Genomic DNA, 23,431 nt, shown 5'->3' on the forward strand with positions numbered 1-23,431 from the left:
CCCAATGCAGTTCCATGATATATACCAGAATACCTTGTATGAAGGCCATTGGATTGGTGTAGTTGGAACTATAGGGCTCTTCTTTGTTGTTAGATTGTCATTCCGTTTTCCGCGATTTTAAAGGGGGAGGAGGGAAAACAGGTCAAACCGCACGATTTCAGTGGTTGCAAAATTTGACCTCAGTGATGGTGTCCACACATCCCCCTTCTTGAACCAAAGAGGAAGTGTATACAGTCTTCTCTAAGTTTTCCGCGATCTCTGTTGCCTAGGATGGAAGATGTAGAAACTGTGTATACTCTTGAACAGACCAACAAAGGACCAAACTAGCATGGCAAGCTATACAACTGATTAGAGATACAAAGATTGCGCAGAGTTACACATCCAATGGTAAAACAATATTGAAACGAACTGAAAAAAAAAATTAAACTGAACTCTGTAAAGAATGCAAAACCACCACCTGTATCCAATCATATATCCGAAAAGACATCCCATCACAATATTCAACTCATCTGGAGCATCTTTGACTATAGCGCCATCTCCGCCCCCGAAAAAAAGCAACCTCAATTGAAGTCAAATGTGCTCGAGACCCCATGATTATCAACATGATTCAATGACAAGGATTGAAACTTTTCCGACGAAATGTGATAATACAACCCATTGATATCCCCTGGTTTTGATCCACTAGTACCACTGTTTGTCTTACTGTAATTGCCCTGCTTATCGATGTCTGTATCCATGTCCATGTCCATGTCCAAATTGTCCTGGTCCATCACACGTCCATCACCAATATTCAAAACAATGTAATAAAACCCTTCGAATGAAGCATTGGGTATCTGCTTCACTCTTGAATCTGGTAACAAGAATTCCTCTTTCCATCTCATATAAATGTATTGATGGTTATTGTCAGTGTCATCTTGGCATTGTCCTCGATAAATCTTGGCCAATTTGTTCATGAATTCGACACTTTGTTCGTGACTCTTTCTCGATCGTGATATCGAAAAGGAAGAATTGTGCGCCGCAGTAGTAGTAGTAGTGGCACCAGAAGCGGCGGCGGCGGCGGCAGCGGCAGCAGCATAGGGACAGGTGGAATATGCTGGATATGGTAAAGTTGGGAATGTTGGTATAATAGGCGACGATCTCCCTGTGAGTCTTTGCCAATGATCTAAGTCATTCTCTGTTGATGATCCCCAACTCTTGTTTTCAGCCATAAATGAGTATCTCTTGTATTCATCGTTATATGTGGTACTCAATCCTGAACTCGACGATGATGACTGTTGTTGCTGGCTGAAAAGGGGGTTATTGATGATTTCTCCTCTAAAATACGTCACAATCTCCTGATGGTCTTTAGTTAGTCCATTTATTTGCAAGAATCCAGTTACCAAAGAGTTTTTCAAATCAACAGTTTTAAATTCAACCTTTATTCTGAATTTCGATTTACCTGATTGTTGCTCTCCAATAAATTGAGCATTTGGTTGGAGGTAAGCGTTGTAAAATGTAGGCGTGGACTGGTGTGGTTGTTTAAGTGGGCGATGGCTGGCATGCTGATGATGCGTTGTGGATTTGATTACACGTCTGTTATTGTCAAAATGGTCCAAGCTGAATTTTTGTTTTTGCTTCAATGCAGCCATATTTCTGAGGTATGGATGTAGTTGACTAGACCTCATATCGTTTGTGGATTTCGTTGTTGACGATTTTGACCATTGAGGTGGTAATGTGTCCGACTTGTGATTTGCAACTGGACAATTAAAATCGTGTGTACCCTCATTAGTAGTGGTGTCGTTGGTTGTGGAGGTGGCAGTGTTTGTGTTCGTGTTTGTGGTGGTGATGGTGGTGGTGGTAATGGTGGTGGTGGTATTTCTGCACGAAAGCGCCGGACGTTTACACTGTCCCTGAATATTGTTGACATCAACTTCATCATGATTCAGGTTATTGAGGGGTATCATACCACTAGTCAAACCCTGATTAACTTGAATAGTACAGGGATCATTATGGTAGAGATACAGCTGTTGCGCAGATTGTTGCATGGCATCATCACTTTCGCAATGTCTAGCTCTATTAGATTCAATACGTTGCTGTATCTGCTGTAATTTGAGTAGCTGTTGACGTTGTTGTTCCTCTTGTGCCTGTTGCTCTTGTTGCTGCTGCTGCTGCTGCTGCTGCTGCTGCTGTTGCTGTTGTTGTTGTTGTTGTTGTTGTTGTTGTTCTCGTTGTTGTTGCAGCTGTTGTTGCAGCTGTTGTTCTCGTTGATGATGAAGGAGCCCTCCCTCTTCGTCTTCTATTATTTGGTGATCGTTTGCTGAAGGAGAGTGTGGCAGAGCTAATGGTGATAAAGATGAAGTTCTAGACTCCTCTTGTGATTTGATGGGATGATTTGTTGGCATGTTTGATGATTTGTGGTTATTTTTTTTTTAGTTTGCTCTTGGCTCCTTATCTGTCTGTACTTGAAGATTGATTTTGTTTGCAGTGGTACTGATGAGCTTGTATCTGACAGATGAAGTGGAATTAAAACACGGTAGATGGTAAGGGGAACAGAAGAAAAGTAACCTATAACTTGGTCTAAAGAAAGAAGTTGATATATAACTTTAAGTTTGAATTTTTTGTTTTTATTTTTTTTTTTTTTTGGGTTTGGGTATATGAAAAAGATATGGCTATGTGTGTTTAATATTGTATATTGTCTCATGTGAATATATAAAATTTTAAAATTGCGCATCATCGGAATACAATAAATCACTAATAAGCTATTTACTAGTCAAGAGAGAGAAAAGATTGGGTTGATCTTGTTCAAAACTGTATGGTTGTTTTGTATGATCTTATATGCTCTTTACTACTACTACTACTACTACTATTATTACTACTATAGATCGCCTCAGAGACTGTAGAATAGTTTTTTGATGTTTTGCAAGTGACATGGATCTCATAGTTTAATTTTGAAAAGTGCAACATAAACCAACAACAACAACAACAACAAAGTCAAAAATGACTCTCATTCTCACACACACATTCGGATAAAAGGTCTCTGGTTTTTGTGTAAATATGATTACGGATTTATCGTTATTCACTATCTATACATCTTACACATTACACAAAAACTATTATAACCAATTATAACCCATTATTGAGAGACAACTTTGAATCACATAGATTTTCTTTCATTTTTTTTATATATATATATATATATATATATCCCCTGTGCACAGCCAATCATCGATCATGTACTGCCATCTCTTTATCACGTATCACGTTCTATATAATAAACAAACATATAAACAAACAGCCATCATAGTACAAACTCATTAACAACACAACAGACGCGTTGATGTTCAATAACAATAAGATTGAGATTCGTCCTCATAACAGCCACCAATAAAAAATCATACCCTTATTTGTAAACAAACACGCCTTTTAAAGTGAGGGAGTTATTCACCACATTTATATAAGTATAGTACGTCATTTTTGATTACCCAAGCCTCACTTCCACCTCTTGAGGGTGTTTTCTGGTTTCATTTATTTCTTGTTGTCCGGTTTTTCATTCTATACTCCGTTTTACGGTAATTCAATTTTCAATTTTCTTTTTTTTTTTTGCAAACTTTTAAACTTTGCATTAAAACAAACTTATACAACAAACCATTTAATCCGAGAATTATCAAGTTCCTCTATTACTGTTGAACCTTTTGTTGGCTTTATTCAGACACAGCCATGACTAATCATCAAGAGTTGAAGTAGGGCTCGAGGAAGGAGTCTCACTCTCAAATGGAAACACAGACAGCAGGAGATTGTTTGTATTCCTGTAAATGATAAGAAACTATATTGATCACTGAATATGGGGACAACATTGTCAGTGTTGCAATGAGTAAGTGAGTGTGGTGGTATATCAAACTTTCCCTGAATAAATACCAGTGTGTCCCCCATGGTAAGGTTATTTAATTTTCCTCTATCGCTCCATTTGCTTTGCTTCACAGCACGCTCACTCATATGCATCCATTCCGAAACATCTAAACCCCCCTTCCCCCTTCTTTTTACTCATTTAATCTTTCCAATATTCCTTCAAATATCCTACTAGCTTCCACTTCCAACACGTCTCTATATTTAGGCACTTGTGCCACTATTTCAAAACTCGGCATAATCTGCAACCTCAATCGTTCAATAATCATCTTCAATCGAACCAATTGAGTCAGATTAAACACCGCGAAATCAGTTTTCAAAAAACTCAATTGTAAATCCACCTTCAGTAAAAATTTACAAATAGTAACAATTTGATTAAAATCAACAACGTACAATACTCGTTGGTTATGGGAGTTGATTCGCCATTTGGTATCAAATATTGGTGTATAATGAGCAACATAATCTTCTAAATCACCCAATATTTTTATATAGTACTCCTCTTGTCCAAAACTAGGTGGGCTATTTTGAGTTATGGATACCCATAAAATATCAAATACAGAATCTAAATCTTTAATTAACAAAGTAAAAGGATAGATTGAATCTTCTGTTGATTGTTGTTTGATGAATTTACGTTGAATTTGTAGTAATTGGTCATCGATATAACTAATGAATTTCGATTGTTGTTGTGAGGATAATCTATTATGAGTAGTGGTGGTGGTGGTTGTATTGACATTGGATTTAAGTAGTTGGTATTCTTCATCAAATGGAAGAGTAATTTGTCTGATATTTTGTAAATCAACATTATAAAATACATGCAGATCAGATAAGTCAGCCATTAAACTATTATAGTTGGTTTCCTCTTGTTGTGGATTATTAGTAATTGGTAATTGTTCATTTGTAGTTGGAGTTTGTTCTATGGTCATATCATCATCATCATCATCATCATCGTTATCGTCATACAATTCTGGATTCAAATCAAGGTCCTCATTTTGTAGTTGGGTTGTCGGTAGACTATTTGGCTTGATTTCTTCATTGGGAGCAGGATGAGTTGGACTAGGCGGTGACTGTGGCCGCAGCATAGTGAATAAAGTAGGATGTATTGTTGGTTGTTGCTAATTTTGCAATTGCTTGGTATATGCTTGCTTTCGATAACACGAGAAAGTTTGTGATGTTCTTTTTTTTTTCTGTTTTCTTTTTTCCCCTGTGGGGAGATTACTTTACTGCTCATGCAACGTCTGTGGTGATTAGATTGGTGATACTTTCAGGAGCACAATGCATTGAGTTGCTTCACAAGAGAAACAAACATGTAACTTAGCTCATGCTTGTTTATATCTCATTGAGGGAACGTAATCGTGACGTTTGAACTGAACTGTTCTTAGGAGTAGAAGGATGAGCCACTCCTTTACAAGTAACTAGACGAAAGGCAGCTTCTATTACATGGACATCAAGATCTAATATACGTTGTGGACCCAATAGAGCATAGCTGATAGGCTGATATGGAACTGCTAATAGAAACCAAAACCAATCGTATGTATATAAGAGTGAGTGTGTTCATTTCAAGAGGTGTAATTTTTTGAAATGTATATAGCAGTGATAAAAAACTTACCTAGCTCCAAGTCCTTACAAAGGAGAAACAATAATAATAACATAATCCCAATAGATAATATCCCATTGTGTTTGAGTTTTTATGAGTTTTATTACTGATAGTCTTAGAAGATACATATATACATACATATATACATACATATATACATACATATATATATATAGGTATATATATGTATACAATTTTGGATCAAACTAAGTAAGTTCTAGAACTTTCACAATGAATGTTCTATAGATAAAACACACCCCATACATTATGTGTATAATGTATCTAGATGTGTGTGTTAGTGTTAGTGTTAGTGTTAGTGTTAGTGTTAGTGTTAGTGTTAGTGTGTCTGTTTCTTTTGAAAGGGGGTTTAGAAACAAACACAAAAAACCAAAAGAAGAAGACACGAAAAAATTTAAATTAAAAAAAAAAAAATAAATTACGCGTCAAACTTGGGAAATACAGAAAAAACCTTTTCATTGCACCATACATAACTCTCTACCCACTGATAATATAGACTGTACATTGAACACAGTAAGTATAACATCTATGTTACAAAAGTACACTACTTTCTCACCTGACTCTGTACTACATCACAGATTGGTTGTATGCTACATTATACATATATGCAGATCTACACTTTGTTTACAAGTTATACACTGAATATGGTTTGGAATTAGCCTAAAGTAGTAACAGAAGTAGTAACAGAAGTAGTAACAGAAGTAGTAACAGACGTAGTAACAGAAGTATATGTAACAGATGACTGCACTCCTCCCACCACCCACAATTCAATAGTTGTAGAACATAGTTAGTAGTGATAGAACAATCTTCTGCTTCTATAGAACAAACAAACATTAGACAACCTTCAAAAGACCAAATAGTTCCAAATATATTAAGACACAAAGTGAAGAAGAAGAAGAAGAAGAAAATTTTTTTTTTTTTTTTTCGTCTCTTTTGTTAACAAAAATAAAAACAATAAAAGACAATAAAAGACAATAAACAGACGAACAGACAGAACTCAGGATTTAGAGAAAGGAATAAAGAAAAAAAAAACAGGAGACAATAATTTAAAATTACTCAACCAAACCAACCAAACCAACCAAACCAACTAACCAAACCAAGCAAACCAAGCAAACCAAGCAAACCAACCACACCTTACGTACAACACATACCCTATACATCCCACACTTACCATACACCCTCATTACTACTACTACTACTACTACTACTACTACACATTACATATCACATTGGGTATATTTTTTAAACAACACTCATTTTTACTCAACCCAACAACTACAGTATAGTAGTTAGAAACAAACAGCTAGCAGCTTAAACCGCGGGTATTGATACTACTACTGCTACTTCAACACAGTCTTTACTTTAATCCAACTATTCATAACTTATTTTGACCACTACTCAAGTTCAAAGCAGCTTTACATCCACACAGATATCCCCCTTTCCCTTTTATTAAGTTACTTCAAACAACAAACAATGTTTCATTCGTTGTTGGTGAATATCCACCACAATATTGTGCTTATCACCACATTACTTTTCATTTCCCATATATCACACGTTCATGCCGCTTGGTATCTTCCTGCAAAACTGGTTGGTTGCTATTCACAAATTTCCAATGGCGATTCACAAGGTGATTATCAATTTCAATCTTCGGGCTATTGTTCTTCTATTGGGTGCCCCAATAGTCAATATATTGCTATAAAGGGCAAAGAATGCATTTGCTTATCAAGCTTACCTTCAAGTTCTTATAAAGAAGATGGGTCGTCCAATTGTAATATTGCTTGTCCTGGTTATGATTCAGAAATGTGTGGTGGATCAAGTGATTATTCGGTCTTTTATGGTGAAGGTTATAATAGCAATGATGATTCTTCTTCATCAGACGCCACTTTGTCTTCACCCTCATCAACTGAAAATGGAGATAGCGAGACCTCACCATCAATTGGTAACAATCAACAATCATCTACTATAGGCGGTGGAAACAGTGCCAGCTCCTCATCGAATGATGATAACGATGACGATGACAACAACAATTCTTCCACTACAGGTCAATCAACTTCAGTTGCAACTACTCAAACCACCACCACTAACCCTGGCTCAATTGTGGTTACTACAACTATTAGTTCTAGTGACAATGATGGCGGTGCTATTTATAGCACTATAACTAAGAGTGTATCAACAAAGACACAGTCATCATCGACATCCTCATCATCTCCAACAACAACATCATCATCATCAACTGACTCAGAATCAAGAACTGAATCAACTTCACATTCGTCATCACCATCTTCCAGTGATACCAAAGATTCCGACTCAAATTCAAATTCAAGTGGAGGTAACAAATCTTCAGTCGGTGCTATTGCTGGAGGAGTTGTAGGAGGAGTTGTTGGTGCATTACTTTTAGCAGGAGTGGCAATATTCTTTATCAGGAAAAGAAGATCTCAAGATGACTATGACGATTACGATGAAGAAGGATTCTATAATGAAAAACCAGTCACTGGAGGAGGATTTGGAGCTGGAGCTGGAGCTGGAGCTGGAGCTGGAGCCGCTGGAGGAATAGGAGGATCAATATCACGAACTGTTGGATCACACAAGGGATCAAGAAAGAATAATAAACAAAAACAACCATCACCTTTGGATATGCCAATGGTTAACCCATTCCAACATCCAGACGACGAATTGGTACTGAATAACACTTCATCTACAACTACAGGAAACCCAAGTATACGACAGTATCAAGTAAATGGTGGTGCAATAGCCGGAGCCGGAGCCGGAGCCGGAGCAGCGGCAGGTGGCGCAAACGAGTTTGTTGATCCTAGATTAAATCCAATAATGATGGGAAGAAAACGATTATCAGATGGATCTTTGGCGGATGAGGCAACTGCTGATTATACTCGCAAGGTTTTACAAGTGGCCAATCCTGATGAAAGCTGATATTGATTAGCTTATAGCTTATGCTCGTTGGGAGGTTTTCTTGGATGGATTCATACTTTCTTTCTGTTTTTTTTTTTTTATTTTTATTTTTTCACGTTTATTATTGGGTTGAAGCTTCAGGAATGGAGGAGAGAGCATACGAATGAAAGATACAGTCTGAAGGTGTTTATTGATCACACTCTTTTGATGTTTTTTTTTTTTTTTTTTCAATTTTTTTCATTGACAAGTGCAAGATCCACAAACGTGTACAACACTGTTTTGGTTTCTTACACATGTTTTTTGCTCCTCCATGCTTCGCATTTTGACAAATCATGATGTTTTAGTTGTTGTTTAATTTTCAGTTCATTGGTTCCTTCTTGTTTGTTTTGTTTGTTTGTCGCATGCTTTTATGTTTCACTGAATGGACGACAATTGGGGGAGGATTTTTTCATTATTTGATGTAAGTAATGATTCATGTATATATGTATATATATATATATATATATATATTCTATTTCAGAATTTAGGCTAATTTTATTTTACTTTACTCTTATTCGTGTTTATGCCTTTTCCGTTGTTACCTTGCATTGGAATTTTCGACTTGTTTTGAAGTATGTAAGGTTGCAAATCGTGGTAGTATGTGATTGTATGTGTTCTTTTTTTCTGTTTCTAGATTAAAATTTGGTAGCTCCATGTTATTACCGAGAAAGTGACAAAAAGACCAAAAGACAAACTTTACAAAAATGCTGTTCTAAATTTAACCTACACGAGAGATTATTAACCACACCTTAATATACAACAACTTATACAGTCAAATAATGACGCATTATGAAAGAGTACGTTACTTGCAATATAGGGGAAACGATGTGGGTAAATAAGCAAGAGTATTCACATTCCTCCGTCTCCCCCGGGGATCGGATTTACTTTTGGACCCTAACTGCGCCTACCAACGCATGAAATCCAAACAATTTTGATTACTAACACATTTTGACAGTTGAGCAGGAATAGTGAAGACATAGAGGATAATAGTGACATGTCGGGCAGCTCAAGCAGGCGCCAAGAATCGACGTTGGATTTGCTCCCAGAACAAACCACCACCATCACCACGCCATCGTCGTCCTCCTCGTCGTCGTCCTCCTCCATACCATACCACAATGACTTGGAATCACAAATACCACCACGTCTTACACCCAAACAACGAGTAATACGAGTCATCAACCATTTGCTACCCGTAAAACAAACCTATGAACGACTTAGTAATGGATTACAAACAGGCAGAATGCAAGCCAACAGACCCGGCAGATTTATTGGCCAAGGAACAGATGGAGTTTTCCAAAACTTGATGGCGAAACCAGATACAGCATCAACTATCGAACAACAACAACGTGAATTGCATCCACCAACATATGAAGAAGCCAGTCAGGATAACAGCCCCGAGTATTGGGAAACAACTATGATATCACCCATGTTTGAAGATGAAGTATTTGTTCAAGGGTTACCGGTGGGCAACATTGCTAACTTTATCTGGAATGCATTGGTTACGGTCGCATTTCAATTTATTGGATTCATCTTGTGTTACTTGTTACATACATCGCATGCTGCTAAACAAGGGTCTCGCTTAGGTTTGGGGGTTAACTTGGTAATGTATGGATGGGACATCTTGCCTACGTTTGTGGGGAATGCTAAGGAAATTCCCAAAAAAATTCAAGTGGTTGATCCTAATGATTACGAAATTGAAAAGAGTGCCAAGATTACTGGCAAAATCGATACCTATATTGCTCTGGGATTCTTTGTTCAAAATTCAGATACCACCGGATCCAATTCTGATGTTAATGGCAGTGGTGGGGTTGACAGCTCTGAATATGGCAACACTTCTGCTCCTTATATTGCTTATGGATTGATTTCATTTGGCTTATTCATTATCATAAAGAGTATTGTTGACTACTACAAGGTGAAACAATTGGAGAGATCGATCTTGAACCCATCAGTCGGAAATGTTGCTACCCCTGCAGCTGCAGCCGCCGATACTGTCGCCGATGCTTCCTCGACAACTACAGAATCTCAAAACACACAAGAATCTACATGGCAAGCACGTAACTCCAACGATCATGATGAGTTGGATCCAACTGACATGCGTTGAGGTGGCTAACTAAATCGTAATTGAATGAATTCTATCATTAATTTTGTACATGCACAACACACTCTACCACAAAAGGCTCCTATTCCCTCAATGCAAAATGACCAACATCTTTTCATAAATAGTAAACACAATACCTCCACTTAAAACCAACCTCCCCAATCTTGGCGTAGCCCCCTTCCAAAAAGTCAACAACCCTTCTTGTTTGAAAATCTTGACAAAGCAATCCAACGTCGACTTGTATAATTTATCCGACCCCAAAGCTTGCATTCTCGTCTTGACTGTATCTATAGGCATGGTTGTGTACACGGTGATTATACCGGCAAAAGCGCCCACTGCAAAAGTAGCAGCTGAACTCAATGGCTGATTTGGTTTGGTTCCAGTAGCTTGTTGGATCATGGTTTTGATGGCATTATACGACCCCAACCTTACTGCTTGATTGGCTGCTTGACGTAAACTTACTGGCACAACTCCCGAATAGATGCCCCTGAATCCCATATCCTTGATGAGCTTTATGGTCCCACTAACCAACCCCAGTTGGTATTTCGGTTGCGGACGTTGTTTATCATCGATTAATCCAGTTTTGATTGCTTCAAACGGAGTCACGGCAACCACACTCTCCAATAAACCTGCTCCTAAACCGGCAATAACTCCCCTTGGACCAGATAGTTTCCCTTGTTTATCAACCAACAAGTTTTTAATATAATCGAATCCCAAGAATCGTACGGATGCCTTTGCCGTGTTTCCAACTACAAAAGCAGGACATCCAACATATAATGCACCAATCCCTTGTGTTTTAGCAATGGTGTAAATTAACTTCAAAGGGTTCCTTGAGGTTGCTTTGGCGGACTTGTCAATGAGTTGTAATCGAGTCTTGGCAAACTCAAAAGGGTAGGTTATTACCCCTTCAACAGCACCTGCTGTACCTCCTGCAATAAACGATTTGAATGGATCAACTTGCTAAGTGAGGGTGGGGTTAGTATCAAGAAACAACAAATGCATTGGTGGGGTAGTGGATCTACGACACACCCGCCGCGGCTATGTTACGTACATCTTTTTTAGGCATAGTATAATCTGTATATTGGAAATTTGGTGTATATGTGGGGGAGGATAACTGAAGCGAGATCGGTGTTTTAGAAATTTTTCAAACCTGAAATTTTTTTTTTTTTTTTTTCTCTTCTTAACCGCTTGAGTCATAATCGATAATATCACCATGCTTTTTTACATCATACAGACCTTTTCCTAAAACTTCAATTAATAATACATTTTATTGATACTTGGATATATACTCCTAGAACATGTTTCCTCATTCTAGTCTACACTTTATTGTTACATTGAAAGAACCTTCCAATGGATCATGTTCATATTGCACACGATCACTCAATACAGGATCGGGAGTTGGTGGTCTATAATTCGGATTCCTGACTTGGGTTCGATTAACAAATATCTCATCGTATTCGTATACTTCAGGCACTGCCAAATCAATAGCTCCAGGTAATATACTTGATGGAGCTGGAGTCCTAAAAGTCTTCGGTACATCAGACAAATCAGGAATGACATTACCTCTACCAATGTGAGCTGCATTGCGTCGTGATGACAGAAAACCTCTTGAGCTACCGGTACTTGGTGCTCCTTTGATGAAACCTTCAGTTCCGGTTGGTGTAAATGTCCCTGAACCAAATCCACCACTAGTTCCACCAACGCCACTGAAAACTTGTCCATCTTCGTTATAATTGTGTCTTCTCTTACGTCTGCTTTCTCTTTCCATCTCCTTGTCCATACGTTCAAGCTCCAATTCGGTTAATTTGATCAATTGAGGACTAAATTCAGGCACATTTGAAGGGTTTCGTAAAATCGAGAAAAAGTCATCAACAACCTGGTAATCCTTGGATACTAAACGCAATGGCGGAAGCAAATGATTACGAATTGCATCTTCAGTTACTGGTGTACCATCATAGTTACATCCAACCAAATTCAAGGCCCTGATGTACATTTGACATTGTTCACGTATACTATGGGCAATGGTGGTGCTAAATTCTCCAGGAAGATATAATTCATCACACATTATCGTAGCAAACTCTTCAGGCTCGTTCTCGCTCGTGTTGAGAATGTCCCATTCAAATTGATCTGTAAGTTGTGTGTTGTTCATTATTATATCAATCTTGATGGGTATACGTATCTCGCCTGTTGTCTTTAAAGGTTTCTGCTGGTATTCGGCAATTTGCTCTTTGATGCTATTCAATATCGTTTGGTAGTGGATACGTGGTATTAGTTTATAATCATCCAATAATTGGCCGGTAAAATCCTCAATTGTGAAAACCTTTTCATTCAAGTCCCATAAAAATGTATCACGTAGCTTAAATTTATCTCTATCTTGATCAAACTCAAGTCTGATGGGTACATAGTTTTTAACACCTTTTGTTTGAGCCAATCTTTCATTAATCATTCGATCGGAGATATCTCTTTCCGGAAGAAGTAAACGACTCGCAGTATTTGTGATACCATTACCATAACCTTGGTATCCTTCACCCCATATACTATTATTCATTTGATTCTTGGCACTCAACTGAATCGAGTTCATTCGCAATTGTTTTATTTGATTGTACTGTTGCAAGTCTCGCGATGCCAATTCAACTTCTTGCTTCATAGTGACATGCTGCTTGGCTAAATTTGTCAAATAGTCAGAATCTCTTTGAATAATTTCCTCATAAACGTCAGTATCCAACGGAATTGGTTCACCCTCTTGTTCAAACTTGTCTGACCATTGATGAAGACTTGTCAATTGTTTTATAGGCATCTTACTGTGTAGTTCTTGAGCTTTTGCTGGACTCACTCCTGGAATGGATGCTGCTGAACTCATGCGACTAGGGTCAATAAGACCTGGTTTATGCAAGTTCGCTTGTGAAGGCGTGTGTATTGCAGTATTTGGAGGGAGAATTGAAGATTGTGGTAGTGGCGGTGGTGGCGGTTGCTGCTGCTGCTGCTGTTGTTGTTGTTGTTGAGGATTGGGGAACGGTACTACTCCATTGGGTTCACCCATTGGCATTGCATTATCAACTACAGTGTTCATTAAATGAGCATCAACTGCAGTGGCTGAAGGAGGACCCACTGGTCCCAAATTGGGTATGTTAACGCCTGGAACGCCTCCCCCTATTCCTCCACCACGTATTCCCGCACCTTGAAAATTTGGTCCTTGCTGAGGTATGTTGTTGGGTATGTTACCTGGAAAATTTCCCTCAAACCCTGGAGGTGGTGGTTGCTGTTGTTGTTGCGGACCCAACTGTGACTGTAGGTTCTGTTGTTGGTGCTGGGGACTTGAAAAATTATTGGGTTCTGCTGGGTGTGGTACTTGTTGAAAAGCTGCAGGGGGTCCCTGTTGGGGCATTCGTTGTGGATTGTTTCCAACCAAAGGGTTGCCCTGAGCTGCAATCGGCAGCTGGTGCTGTACTTGTGGTGGTAGTGGTGGCTGTTGTGGTATGTTTTGCACCTGGGGAAAATTGGGAGCGCCACCTCTTGGAAAACCTTTATTTTGTTGTTGTTGTTGTTGTTGTTGGTTCAAAAGCTGTTGTCTCTGTATATATTGCCGCATCATTTGCTGAAACTGAGGATGATTCTTCATCGCCTGCATTTGTTGTGGAGTCAACGAGGCTAATAACTCTGGTGTCAACATTGGTAAAGATCCCATGTGTTGCTGGGGTTGGTGTTGTGGTTGTTGGCCCAGCTGGCCCATCTGATTAGGTTGTGGTACTCCTGGCTGTACTTGTCCATTCATATTCATACCAAACATTGCATTGTCAGTCTGGTGGTTCCCATTGTTCATGGTTATTGCAGCGCTATAAATCTAACTGGTCTCAATACACGTATGTTGTGATTACCCTCGTCTTCCTCTCTCTGTTTGGTGAAGAGAAAAAATTTTGAACAGTGGAAAACTGTTTTTTGAACACTGGTACACGCATTATTCTCATTAGTTGAGCTCAATTAGCATGAGGCTAGTAATGAGTTGGAGAGAGCCATCTACTGACACACCAGTGAAACCCGTTGTTGTTGACGAAGCCGAAACAAGAAAGAAGAAAGAGAGAGATATAGAAGGATTCAAATTACATAAATTTAAACTACAAATTCTAAAAAAAAAAAAGAATAAAAAAATTTCATATAATTTATTAAGTAACCAACTGATTGTGTCCTTTTTGGCGGTTGTGAGTTGTGTATATAACTTTTATATTTTACTTGACTTAACTTTGGATGCATATCCATTCATTACACAAACCACAGAGAAGTTGTGGTATCACAAACAATAGTGATCACTTAGTAAATGCAGTAAGTAGGAAAAAAAAGGGAAAGTAAAAGAAGAATGTGAATGAAGGATCAGACGGAAATTAGTAAGTGTATTCATTTTAAAAAAGAAGAAAAAGGATTCCTGTTGCCGGGTGGTTTAAAGAATTTAGTTTCCTTTCGAGTTACAAAAGGTTTTCTTGAAAATCGTTGAAACAGGATAAGACGAGTATTATAAGAAGAATGCATTCAGGTGCATTATAGTAGAGTTTTGAGTTATACATTACTGGCACAGGCTCTCCTTTCTACTGATTCCTTAATGTAAGTTTACCAACAGCGGTATGTGTTTGTGGTCAGTGTACATAATTGGGCGTTATTTTCCGGCTTGGCTTGTCACCTGACCCACACCAAAAAAGATGAAAAGACGAAAAATGGTTTCCAGATTATATTACAAAAAGAATAGACTGTAGTGACTACTTCTTTGGAGACCCGCCCTAAGTCATACCCCTGTCTTTATATACGATATGTTATGATGCTTCTTTCTTCTAGACTACTATCACGTTTGAGGCAGTTCCAACGTTTGTCTCTCCCAACTGCAAGGTACTTTTCAACCCAAATCCCTCAACTTCGACTGAAGAACGCTCCAAAGAAGAGGATTGGTGCACAAAAGTTGCGTAGGACTGATCCTGCTTTTCAAAATGAATCAGCGAGCTATATTCTTTCGCTCTTGGACAGGAACAAGGAAAGCCAAACCTCGAAAACATTGGAGAATTATCTATCAATTGTTACTTCGGTAACTGTGGGTGATGCAATCAACTTTGATAAAGTAGTTGATGCTATTCAACTGGAGTATAAATACGAAGTAATAGTACCTGATGAGGTGATAAACATTGAAGTTTCATCAAAAAATCTCATGGTTTTATCCAATGGAACTTTAGTGGGATGGGATTTCACCGAAGATGAGATAATCAACAAATTATTGCCAAAGATTGAAGACGCAGTAGAGTCCAAATTCAGTGACTTTGAAAGTGAAGAGTTAGATTGGATAGGATTAACCCATTTGCCAAAAGAGCCATTAAACAATGGTAACAGTTATTTACATGGTGAAATTTTGGTGGTGCAAGGAAACAATCCCGACAAAAGGTTACTAGATATGGCAGCATTTGCAATTGGACTCAGCAGATCTACGAGGTTATCCATCTTGGAAGCCCAATTGGACGAATTCCTCACCTTCACTAGAAAAAATTCGGAAATTTTATCGAGTGGGAAACGGATTCCATCAACGGAACAAGAATTGTTGCGTATAACAGGAAGGTTGTTCTTATTGAGGGGGAAATTGAATCTCTATTCAGAATTGATTGAAACTCCCGATTTATATTGGAGTGAACCCTTTTTGGAGAAAATATACAACAATGTATCCAAAATACTTGATATAAATTCAAGAATATCCATCATGAATAGAAAATTAGATTATGCAACGGAGGAGCAAAGAGCCTTTCTTAGTGTTTTGAATGAAAAGAAGTCAACCAGGTTGGAATGGATTATTATATTGCTAATAATGGTTGAAGTGGTGTTTGAGATACATCATTATTATGAGAGATATGAAGATAAAAGGGAAAAAAAGAGAGAGATTTAGAAGGTACAATCTTGTACATATGATATAAATTAGACTATAGTAGCTTGCCTGTAAATATGAATCAATCGTTTTTGATGCTAGTTATTTTGTCAGGTTGTCCATCCTTGTGTGCTCAGTTCGCTGTCGCAATTGTTGACTATTTCCGGCATAAACTTATTGTTGATACTGGAATTTAATTTCGTTTACTCTTTTCACTAGTCTAGATTTGGATGTTGGGCTGAAAAGCTGCACTAAAACTACGCAACAAGTATCCAAGTTGGTTTGATTACTGTTTGAAATTTGACAAGAGCAGATGAAGTCTCTCATCCGCTCCTTTAGAATCAGGAATGAGATCAACAATATGTGCGTTCGAGAGATACATGTCTCTTGTGTGCTTCAGATCATGTAGCTAATATATGTTACATCAATCACTTTATCAGCCGTCCAAACAGTGTATACAACATAAAATGATACTCATTACATTATGGCTTGTCAGAATGATACAAAGTTGTCCCTTCTATCTCAAACCGATGCAAGTGCTACACTCCATACAAGTTTAGTGAAGTTTTGCAACCACATACCACCGCACTCTGGGGGGGGGGGGGGGGGAAAACAATGGTAGTATTACAGGTAGGTGCTCATACTGTACACGTCATCTTACATAGTAACGCATTGTTTAGTTTTCATTGTGTTTTTTTAGTTGTGCTGATTCTTGTGTGTATGTTTAGTTCACTTAAAAGCATCAAATTTTGGCAACCAAAAGATTCGACAGTGGGTGAATCTTGTATACAAAAGTATGAATAGACCACGAATCCCCCCCATTCTGCAATCTTCTCTTTTCTTCTTTTCTTCTTTTCTTCTTCCTTTCTTTCATCTTTTTGCTCTTAGTATTCAGTCACCACCATCATCACCACTACTCATGCTACCACAACAGCTTATCGCGTGGTTCAAAGTATTCACTCTCCCAACATCAAAGATTCCGTCGAGATCCACAAAAATCGACTAGAAAACAAGGCGGTAAATTCTTCTAGGCACTTTTTCCCCAGAGAGTCCTGGTTCTCCTCTTTGAGGAAGAAAAGGACCATGTCTGGAGTTTGGTACTATCTTGACTTTGAACAATTGGAAACAACCGCTGATCGGGTCTTGTTGGAATCATACAATATTTGACTTCTAGGGGAGAGATATGTTGCAAACGTTGAGGAAACATTTTTGTGATTATAAACTCGTCAGATGATTTACAAACAAGTACGTGTTGTGACTGACGATAAGGTCAATGGAAATTCAGCTAGAAAATTTTTCAAGAGTTGAAAGTTATCTGGAATTCATTTGGAGATTTCTGAAAATGTTGTTGAAATTGATATCATATTTCCCGAAATATGATGTGATGTGTTTGGGAGTATTGAATGTTGATGTGTTGTGGTTTAGTGCTTTTGATTCCATGTTAGTTTCAAGTTGTTATTATTGCGGGTCTTTCGCTGGTTTTGGTTGCTGGTTTTCTTCATCTGCTGCTTGTGGTTGCGGAGTTTCATTATTTGCTACCTTTGGTATTTTCGTTTGATGCTGAGTAACCTTGGGAGAGTCTTTGTGGTCAGGCTCTTTGGACTTTAACAGTTGGGGTTTTCTTGGGAGATTAATCAGACAAGGTATGCCCTTTAATTGGTGTTTTCTTCAACTTTAGTACATTGGGAAATATCGGGTCAGAAAGGGAGATTGAACATTTGGGTATCATCCTAATTCAGAATTGAGATCAATTGGAAAAGTTCTGGGAATTATATGGGAACCTACATCATCATCATCATCGTCGTTCCCATACGAAAGTGGTCTATCAAACTCATTGATGTTACCATCTTCAAAATCATCACCCTCTTCTTCTTCTTCTTGCAGAAGCTCAACTTCTTCATCATCTTCGTCCAAATCAGAAAACTCTTCTGTGTCATAATATTTTTCATTTCTGTTCCCACGACCAACTTCAGCGCCCTCTTTGTATTTCCTTCAACGTCATTCATCTCTTTAATAATGTCAGGGTCGCTTATCGATCATGATTACATTTGCTCTGTTGTTTAACCAGCTTTGAGCAGTTCTAGCATTGAAGTGACCATAATTGTAGTTGAAATAACAAGAGCTCGCTTATATGTGCTCACAGATTCCCTACCATAAGGTCTAGTGGACTAAGTGAACCGGTTTATGAGAGATGACATTGATACTAACTTGAATAACATGAACAGCAAGCGAAAGGTTCTAATGTTCAACTGTTGGATGATTATTCAGAACCTAGCTCACTCTAAGGGATTATCAGCTCTGGCGCAATCCAAATAAATGAATTGAAAGTCGTCTCAATTCGTAACGTTGTCTTGTGGCCCTCAACAGACTACACTTTGAACCCCATCATTGAAGTAACTCTCAAAGACAGTTAGGTACCGTCTGGTTTTAGATCTCGTGATGCTTTTAAGCACTGCAACAAAGACAAAGAAAACTGAAAAAAATAATCCCCCTCGCCTTAAACTGCTAACACACATACAATTCAAGATGACACACAGTAACAACACTCCCTATTACGAAGCATTACCAACCAATTTGAAACCAGTTCATTACAATGTCTCAATTGCAGACATTGACTTAATCAATGACACATTCAAAGGAGTTGTTGAAATTGACTTGAATGTGATTGAGCCTACTGATGAAATACACTTGAACTATAGAGATATTACAGTGTCAAAGGAAAACATTGAAATCACCTATGGCGAAAAAGTAGTGCCAATTGAGTCACTCACTGAGTTCAAGACAAAGGAATACTTTGTCATCAAGTTGAAATCAACTTTGGAAACTGGCAAAGCGTTTGTCAAGATCAATTACGATGCCATTGTTCAAACTAACATGGCCGGGTTTTACAAATCAGCTTATTTGGAAGATGGAGTTGAAAAAGCTATGTTGAGCACTCAATTTGAAGCCACGGATGCAAGAAGGGCATTTCCGTGTTTGGATGAACCACTTTTGAAGGCAACTTTCAAAGTGAGAATAACTGCCAATTCAGAATGGACAATTATTAGCAACACCCCAGTTGAATCTCAAAGTGATGCCTCCGATGGGCTAAAGACAGTCGAATTTGAAAAGACGCCAATCATGTCAACTTATTTGTTGGCTTGGGCATGTGGGGATTTCGAGTATGTTGAGAGTTTCACTAAGGACGAATACAATGGGAAGCCATTACCAGTGAGAATATACACCACCAAGGGGTACATTCACGAGGCTCAATTGGCTTCGGAAATCACTCCCAAAATTGTTGATTATTTTTCAAAAATTTTCCAAATTAAGTACCCATTGCCTAAATTGGATCTTATTGCTGTGCATTCATTTTCGCACAATGCCATGGAAAATTGGGGTCTTATTACTTATAGATCAACAGCTTTATTGTATAATGAAACCAAATCGGATCCATCATACAAACAAAAAGTGGCGTATGTTGTTGCTCATGAACTTGCGCATCAATGGTTTGGTAACTTGGTGACTATGAAGTGGTGGGATGAATTGTGGTTAAATGAAGGATTTGCAACTTGGGTTGGATTCTTGGCTGTTGACTACCTTTATCCTGAATGGGATATTTTTAGTGAGTTTGTTAGTGAATCTTTGCAACAAGCTTTGGAATTGGACGGGTTGAGAAACTCGCATCCGATTGAGGTACCAGTGGTTGATGCATTAGACATTGATCAAGTGTTTGATGCAATCAGCTATTTGAAAGGTGCTTCAACAATTTTGATGATTTCAAAGTACTTGGGAACTGATTTATTTCTTAAGGGAGTCTCACTGTACTTGAGCAAGAACAAGTATGGTAACGCCACTAGTCATGATTTATGGACAAGTGTTGGCGAAGTTAGTGGGAAGCCAATAGATCGATTGATGGATACTTGGATTAAAAAAGTCGGGTTCCCTCTTGTTAATGTTGAAACAAACACGCAGAAGAAGTTGCTACTCTCGCAAGCGAGATTTTTAAATGGTGGTGATGTGAAGCCAGATGAAGATGAATCAATTTGGTGGGTTCCATTAAATGCCAAATCGGATTCCCCGATCCCCCTTGATTCATTCGATCAAAGAAACGCGTCTGTTGATGATGTTGATTTGAAAAATGGCAAATTCATAATTAACTCGGATACTGCAGGCTTTTACCGAGTCAATTACTCTGACGAAATCTTGACTCAAAATGTTATTGCTCATTTCGATTCATTGACGTCAAGGGACAAGGTTGGTATCATTGCTGATTCGGCTGCTCTTGCATGTGCGGGAAACAACTCGACCACAAATTTCCTTAAATTAGTTGAAAAGATCGTGCCTCAATTGGATGATGATTATGTTGTTTGGTTAGAATTGGGTAAGAAATTGAATCAATTCAGTATTGTTTTCACCACTGAGGAGTCAAGATCCAAAATCAATGCATTTTTGAAACTGGTTTATTCAAAAAGTGCAATTGCTATTGTCGATAAATTGAAAACAGCCCCAAGGGGCAATCACAACTCCAACTTTATCCAAACTAAATTGAGGTCGGAAATTTTGACTAAAGCTGGTAAGTTGCAAATCCCAGAAGTTTATGACTACGCATTATCTTTGTTCAGTAGTGATGAGCCTATTCAACCATGGTTACGTTCATTTGTGTACTCCACCATCGCTTCATCTCCAGATTTTACAGAGGACCAATTCAACAAGATTTTAAAATTGGTAACACACCCAGATTCATTGGATTCTCGCGAAGTTGCATTAGCTGCGCTTGGATCAGTGACCAATAAGACCATATCGAGTCAATTAATTGCATTATTGGTGAAACCAGATATCATTCCAACAATGGATGCACATTTCTTGGGACTGAGATTGAGTGCCAATAGTGCCACAAGAGATGAATTTCTTGATTTCTTTTTAGACAATTATGATGCTAGTTTTTACCAGATTATGTCGGCAAATATGGTAGTTTTGGATCGTTTTGTGAAATTGACGTTGAAGAATTTCCAAAGTTTGGAGAAGTTGAACAAGATTGACAAGTTTTTCAAAACTCGTGATGTTCATGGATTTGAACGTGCTTTGAAACAATCATTGGATCATGTTAGAATTAATGCCAATTGGTACGCTAGAGACCACGATGAAGTGATGTCCTTCTTGGAAAAGTATTGAAAAAAAAAAAGTATTGATAAGTGGGCTTACTACGAAAGTATTGGCTGAGTAATTATCTTTTTCAATCTCTATACGTAAATATATACATTATCAAAACAAGTAAACGTCCAACATAGTTTTGCTCTTAATCTTTGTTGTCAACTTTGTGATCATGGGTTGATGCGTATCTTCCCGAAGGATCAGAATGACAACCCCATTCAGCTTTAGGTACCCATCTCATAACAGTTGAAGCAGCAGCTTTTGATTTGTTAAACATCTTGTCAAACTTGCATCTATACCAGTAAGCTTCTTTAGTTTGTGGGATATCATCACCCCATTCAGGTTTAGGGTTTTGCAAATCTTCATCAGAAACCATCTTTTCTGCGGTATCTTTTAAACAATCAATCCATGAGTATCCAACACCGTCAGAAAATTGTTCCTTTTGTCTCCACAAGATTTCATCAGGCAAATATGGTTTATCTTTGGTGTCAAATGCTTTCCTTAAAATGTATTTTTCAATGTGATCTTTAGTGATGAGTTTATCTTCAGGGTTAACATTCATACAAACTTCCAAAAACTGTTTATCCAAAAATGGAACCCTGGCTTCCAAACCCCAAGCCATGGTTGATTTGTTGGCTCTGAGACAATCAGCATAATGCAAGTTCTTGACTCTCTTGACACATTCTTCATGAAAACTAGCGGCATTTGGAGCATTGGCAAAGTACAAGTATCCACCGAAAATTTCATCGGATCCTTCACCAGATAAAACCATCTTGATACCTTGGGCCTTGATCTTTCTAGATAACAAGTACATTGGAGTTGATGCTCTAATGGTGGTAACATCATAAGTTTCTAAATGGTAAATGACATCATCAAGAGCATCAATACCTTCTTCCAAAGTGAATGTATGTGAATGGTGAATAGTACCGATATATTGTGCCACTTTTTCAGCAGCAACCAAATCGGGAGCACCAGGTAAACCAATAGCAAATGAGTGTAATTGGTTAACACCGACTGAAGAGTGCAATTCACCGGAAACGTCAACACCCGATAACTCCTTGTTGGCGTCGATACCATGATCATGGGTTTTGATGGCTTCAGTGTATGCTTTTTTCGTTTCCCTAGCAGCAATTGAAGCAATCAAACTGGAATCCAATCCACCTGATAACAAGACACCATATGGAACTTCAGCCATCAATCTCTTTCTCACGGCCAACTCCAAAGTTTCTCTAATCTTGGTGTAGTCAACTGGAGTAGTGGGGATTTTGGATCCATCCCACCACGAAGGTTCAAAATATCTAACAATCTTGTCAGTGTTTGAATCATAAATGTGTCCTGGTGGGAAAGCTTCAATTTGATCACATTCTTCAACAAGACACTTCAACTCAGAGGCAAAAAATCTCGTTTCTGGTGACTTGGAAGATTTACCCAAGTACAACGTAGTAATACCAATGGGGTCTCTAGCAGCAACAATTCTATCGGTTTTTTTATCGTGCAATACCCAAGCAAACATACCGTCCAAGTATTTAGGAGCATCAATATCGTACTTTTCAAAGAGGGGGATAATAGGTTCACAATCACTCAAACTCTTGTATTTGTAATCGGGGAATTGTTGTCTTAATTGAATATGGTTATAAATTTCACCATTAACTGCCAATACATATCTTTCATCAGGAGATACAATTGGTTGAGCACCGGAATCTAAACCAACAATGGCCAATCTTTCATGACACAAGATAGTGTTGTTGTTGGCAATAACATTACCTGACCAATCTGGACCTCTGTGTCTTATTAGTTTAGAGTATTGTAAAGCCTTTGGTTTAAAATCTTCAACGTTTTTGCATTTATAACAAGCGAAAATACCACACATGTC

At 38.2% G+C, this 23,431-nt stretch overlaps 9 protein-coding genes across 9 annotated transcripts; 4 read left to right on the top strand and 5 right to left on the bottom strand. All coding sequences in view use genetic code 12, as the record gives it.

The window, feature by feature from the left end:
• Nucleotides 1–560: 560 nt before the first annotated feature.
• CPAR2_805800 (glucose-induced degradation complex subunit) lies at nucleotides 561–2,381 on the bottom strand (the record flags this gene model as incomplete). The annotated part of the gene is made up of 1 exon (XM_036808471.1): nucleotides 561–2,381. The coding sequence occupies one exon, from the start codon at nucleotides 2,379–2,381 to the stop codon at nucleotides 561–563; it is 1,821 nt and encodes a 606-aa protein (XP_036665204.1).
• A 1,635-nt stretch (nucleotides 2,382–4,016) lies between these two features.
• Nucleotides 4,017–4,961, bottom strand: CPAR2_805810 (TFIIH complex subunit; the record flags this gene model as incomplete). Its single annotated transcript, XM_036808472.1, has 1 exon — nucleotides 4,017–4,961. The coding sequence occupies one exon, from the start codon at nucleotides 4,959–4,961 to the stop codon at nucleotides 4,017–4,019; it is 945 nt and encodes a 314-aa protein (XP_036665205.1).
• Nucleotides 4,962–6,967: 2,006 nt separating this feature from the next.
• Nucleotides 6,968–8,422, top strand: WSC1 (Wsc1p; the record flags this gene model as incomplete). Its single annotated transcript, XM_036808473.1, has 1 exon — nucleotides 6,968–8,422. One exon carries the CDS (start codon nucleotides 6,968–6,970, stop codon nucleotides 8,420–8,422), a length of 1,455 nt encoding a protein of 484 aa, XP_036665206.1.
• Nucleotides 8,423–9,219: 797 nt separating this feature from the next.
• Nucleotides 9,220–10,541, top strand: CPAR2_805830 (uncharacterized protein; the record flags this gene model as incomplete). The annotated part of the gene is made up of 2 exons (XM_036808474.1): nucleotides 9,220–9,237; nucleotides 9,396–10,541. The coding sequence occupies 2 exons, from the start codon at nucleotides 9,220–9,222 to the stop codon at nucleotides 10,539–10,541; spliced, it is 1,164 nt and encodes a 387-aa protein (XP_036665207.1).
• Nucleotides 10,542–10,628: 87 nt separating this feature from the next.
• On the bottom strand, nucleotides 10,629–11,604 carry CTP1 (Ctp1p; the record flags this gene model as incomplete). The annotated part of the gene is made up of 2 exons (XM_036808475.1): nucleotides 10,629–11,498; nucleotides 11,590–11,604. 2 exons carry the CDS (start codon nucleotides 11,602–11,604, stop codon nucleotides 10,629–10,631), a joined length of 885 nt encoding a protein of 294 aa, XP_036665208.1.
• Nucleotides 11,605–11,844: 240 nt separating this feature from the next.
• Nucleotides 11,845–14,358, bottom strand: SNF5 (Snf5p; the record flags this gene model as incomplete). Its single annotated transcript, XM_036808476.1, has 1 exon — nucleotides 11,845–14,358. The coding sequence occupies one exon, from the start codon at nucleotides 14,356–14,358 to the stop codon at nucleotides 11,845–11,847; it is 2,514 nt and encodes an 837-aa protein (XP_036665209.1).
• Nucleotides 14,359–15,339: 981 nt separating this feature from the next.
• On the top strand, nucleotides 15,340–16,446 carry CPAR2_805860 (uncharacterized protein; the record flags this gene model as incomplete). The annotated part of the gene is made up of 1 exon (XM_036808477.1): nucleotides 15,340–16,446. The coding sequence occupies one exon, from the start codon at nucleotides 15,340–15,342 to the stop codon at nucleotides 16,444–16,446; it is 1,107 nt and encodes a 368-aa protein (XP_036665210.1).
• A 2,505-nt stretch (nucleotides 16,447–18,951) lies between these two features.
• CPAR2_805870 (M1 family metallopeptidase) lies at nucleotides 18,952–21,579 on the top strand (the record flags this gene model as incomplete). The annotated part of the gene is made up of 1 exon (XM_036808478.1): nucleotides 18,952–21,579. The coding sequence occupies one exon, from the start codon at nucleotides 18,952–18,954 to the stop codon at nucleotides 21,577–21,579; it is 2,628 nt and encodes an 875-aa protein (XP_036665211.1).
• A 124-nt stretch (nucleotides 21,580–21,703) lies between these two features.
• On the bottom strand, nucleotides 21,704–23,428 carry ASN1 (asparagine synthase (glutamine-hydrolyzing) 2; the record flags this gene model as incomplete). The annotated part of the gene is made up of 1 exon (XM_036808480.1): nucleotides 21,704–23,428. One exon carries the CDS (start codon nucleotides 23,426–23,428, stop codon nucleotides 21,704–21,706), a length of 1,725 nt encoding a protein of 574 aa, XP_036665212.1.
• Between the last annotated feature and the right edge of the window lie 3 nt (nucleotides 23,429–23,431).

The sequence above is a fragment of the Candida parapsilosis genome, contig 005807 (assembly GCF_000182765.1).
Source record: "Candida parapsilosis strain CDC317 annotated contig 005807".
Classification (NCBI taxonomy): domain Eukaryota; kingdom Fungi; phylum Ascomycota; class Pichiomycetes; order Serinales; family Debaryomycetaceae; genus Lodderomyces; species Lodderomyces parapsilosis.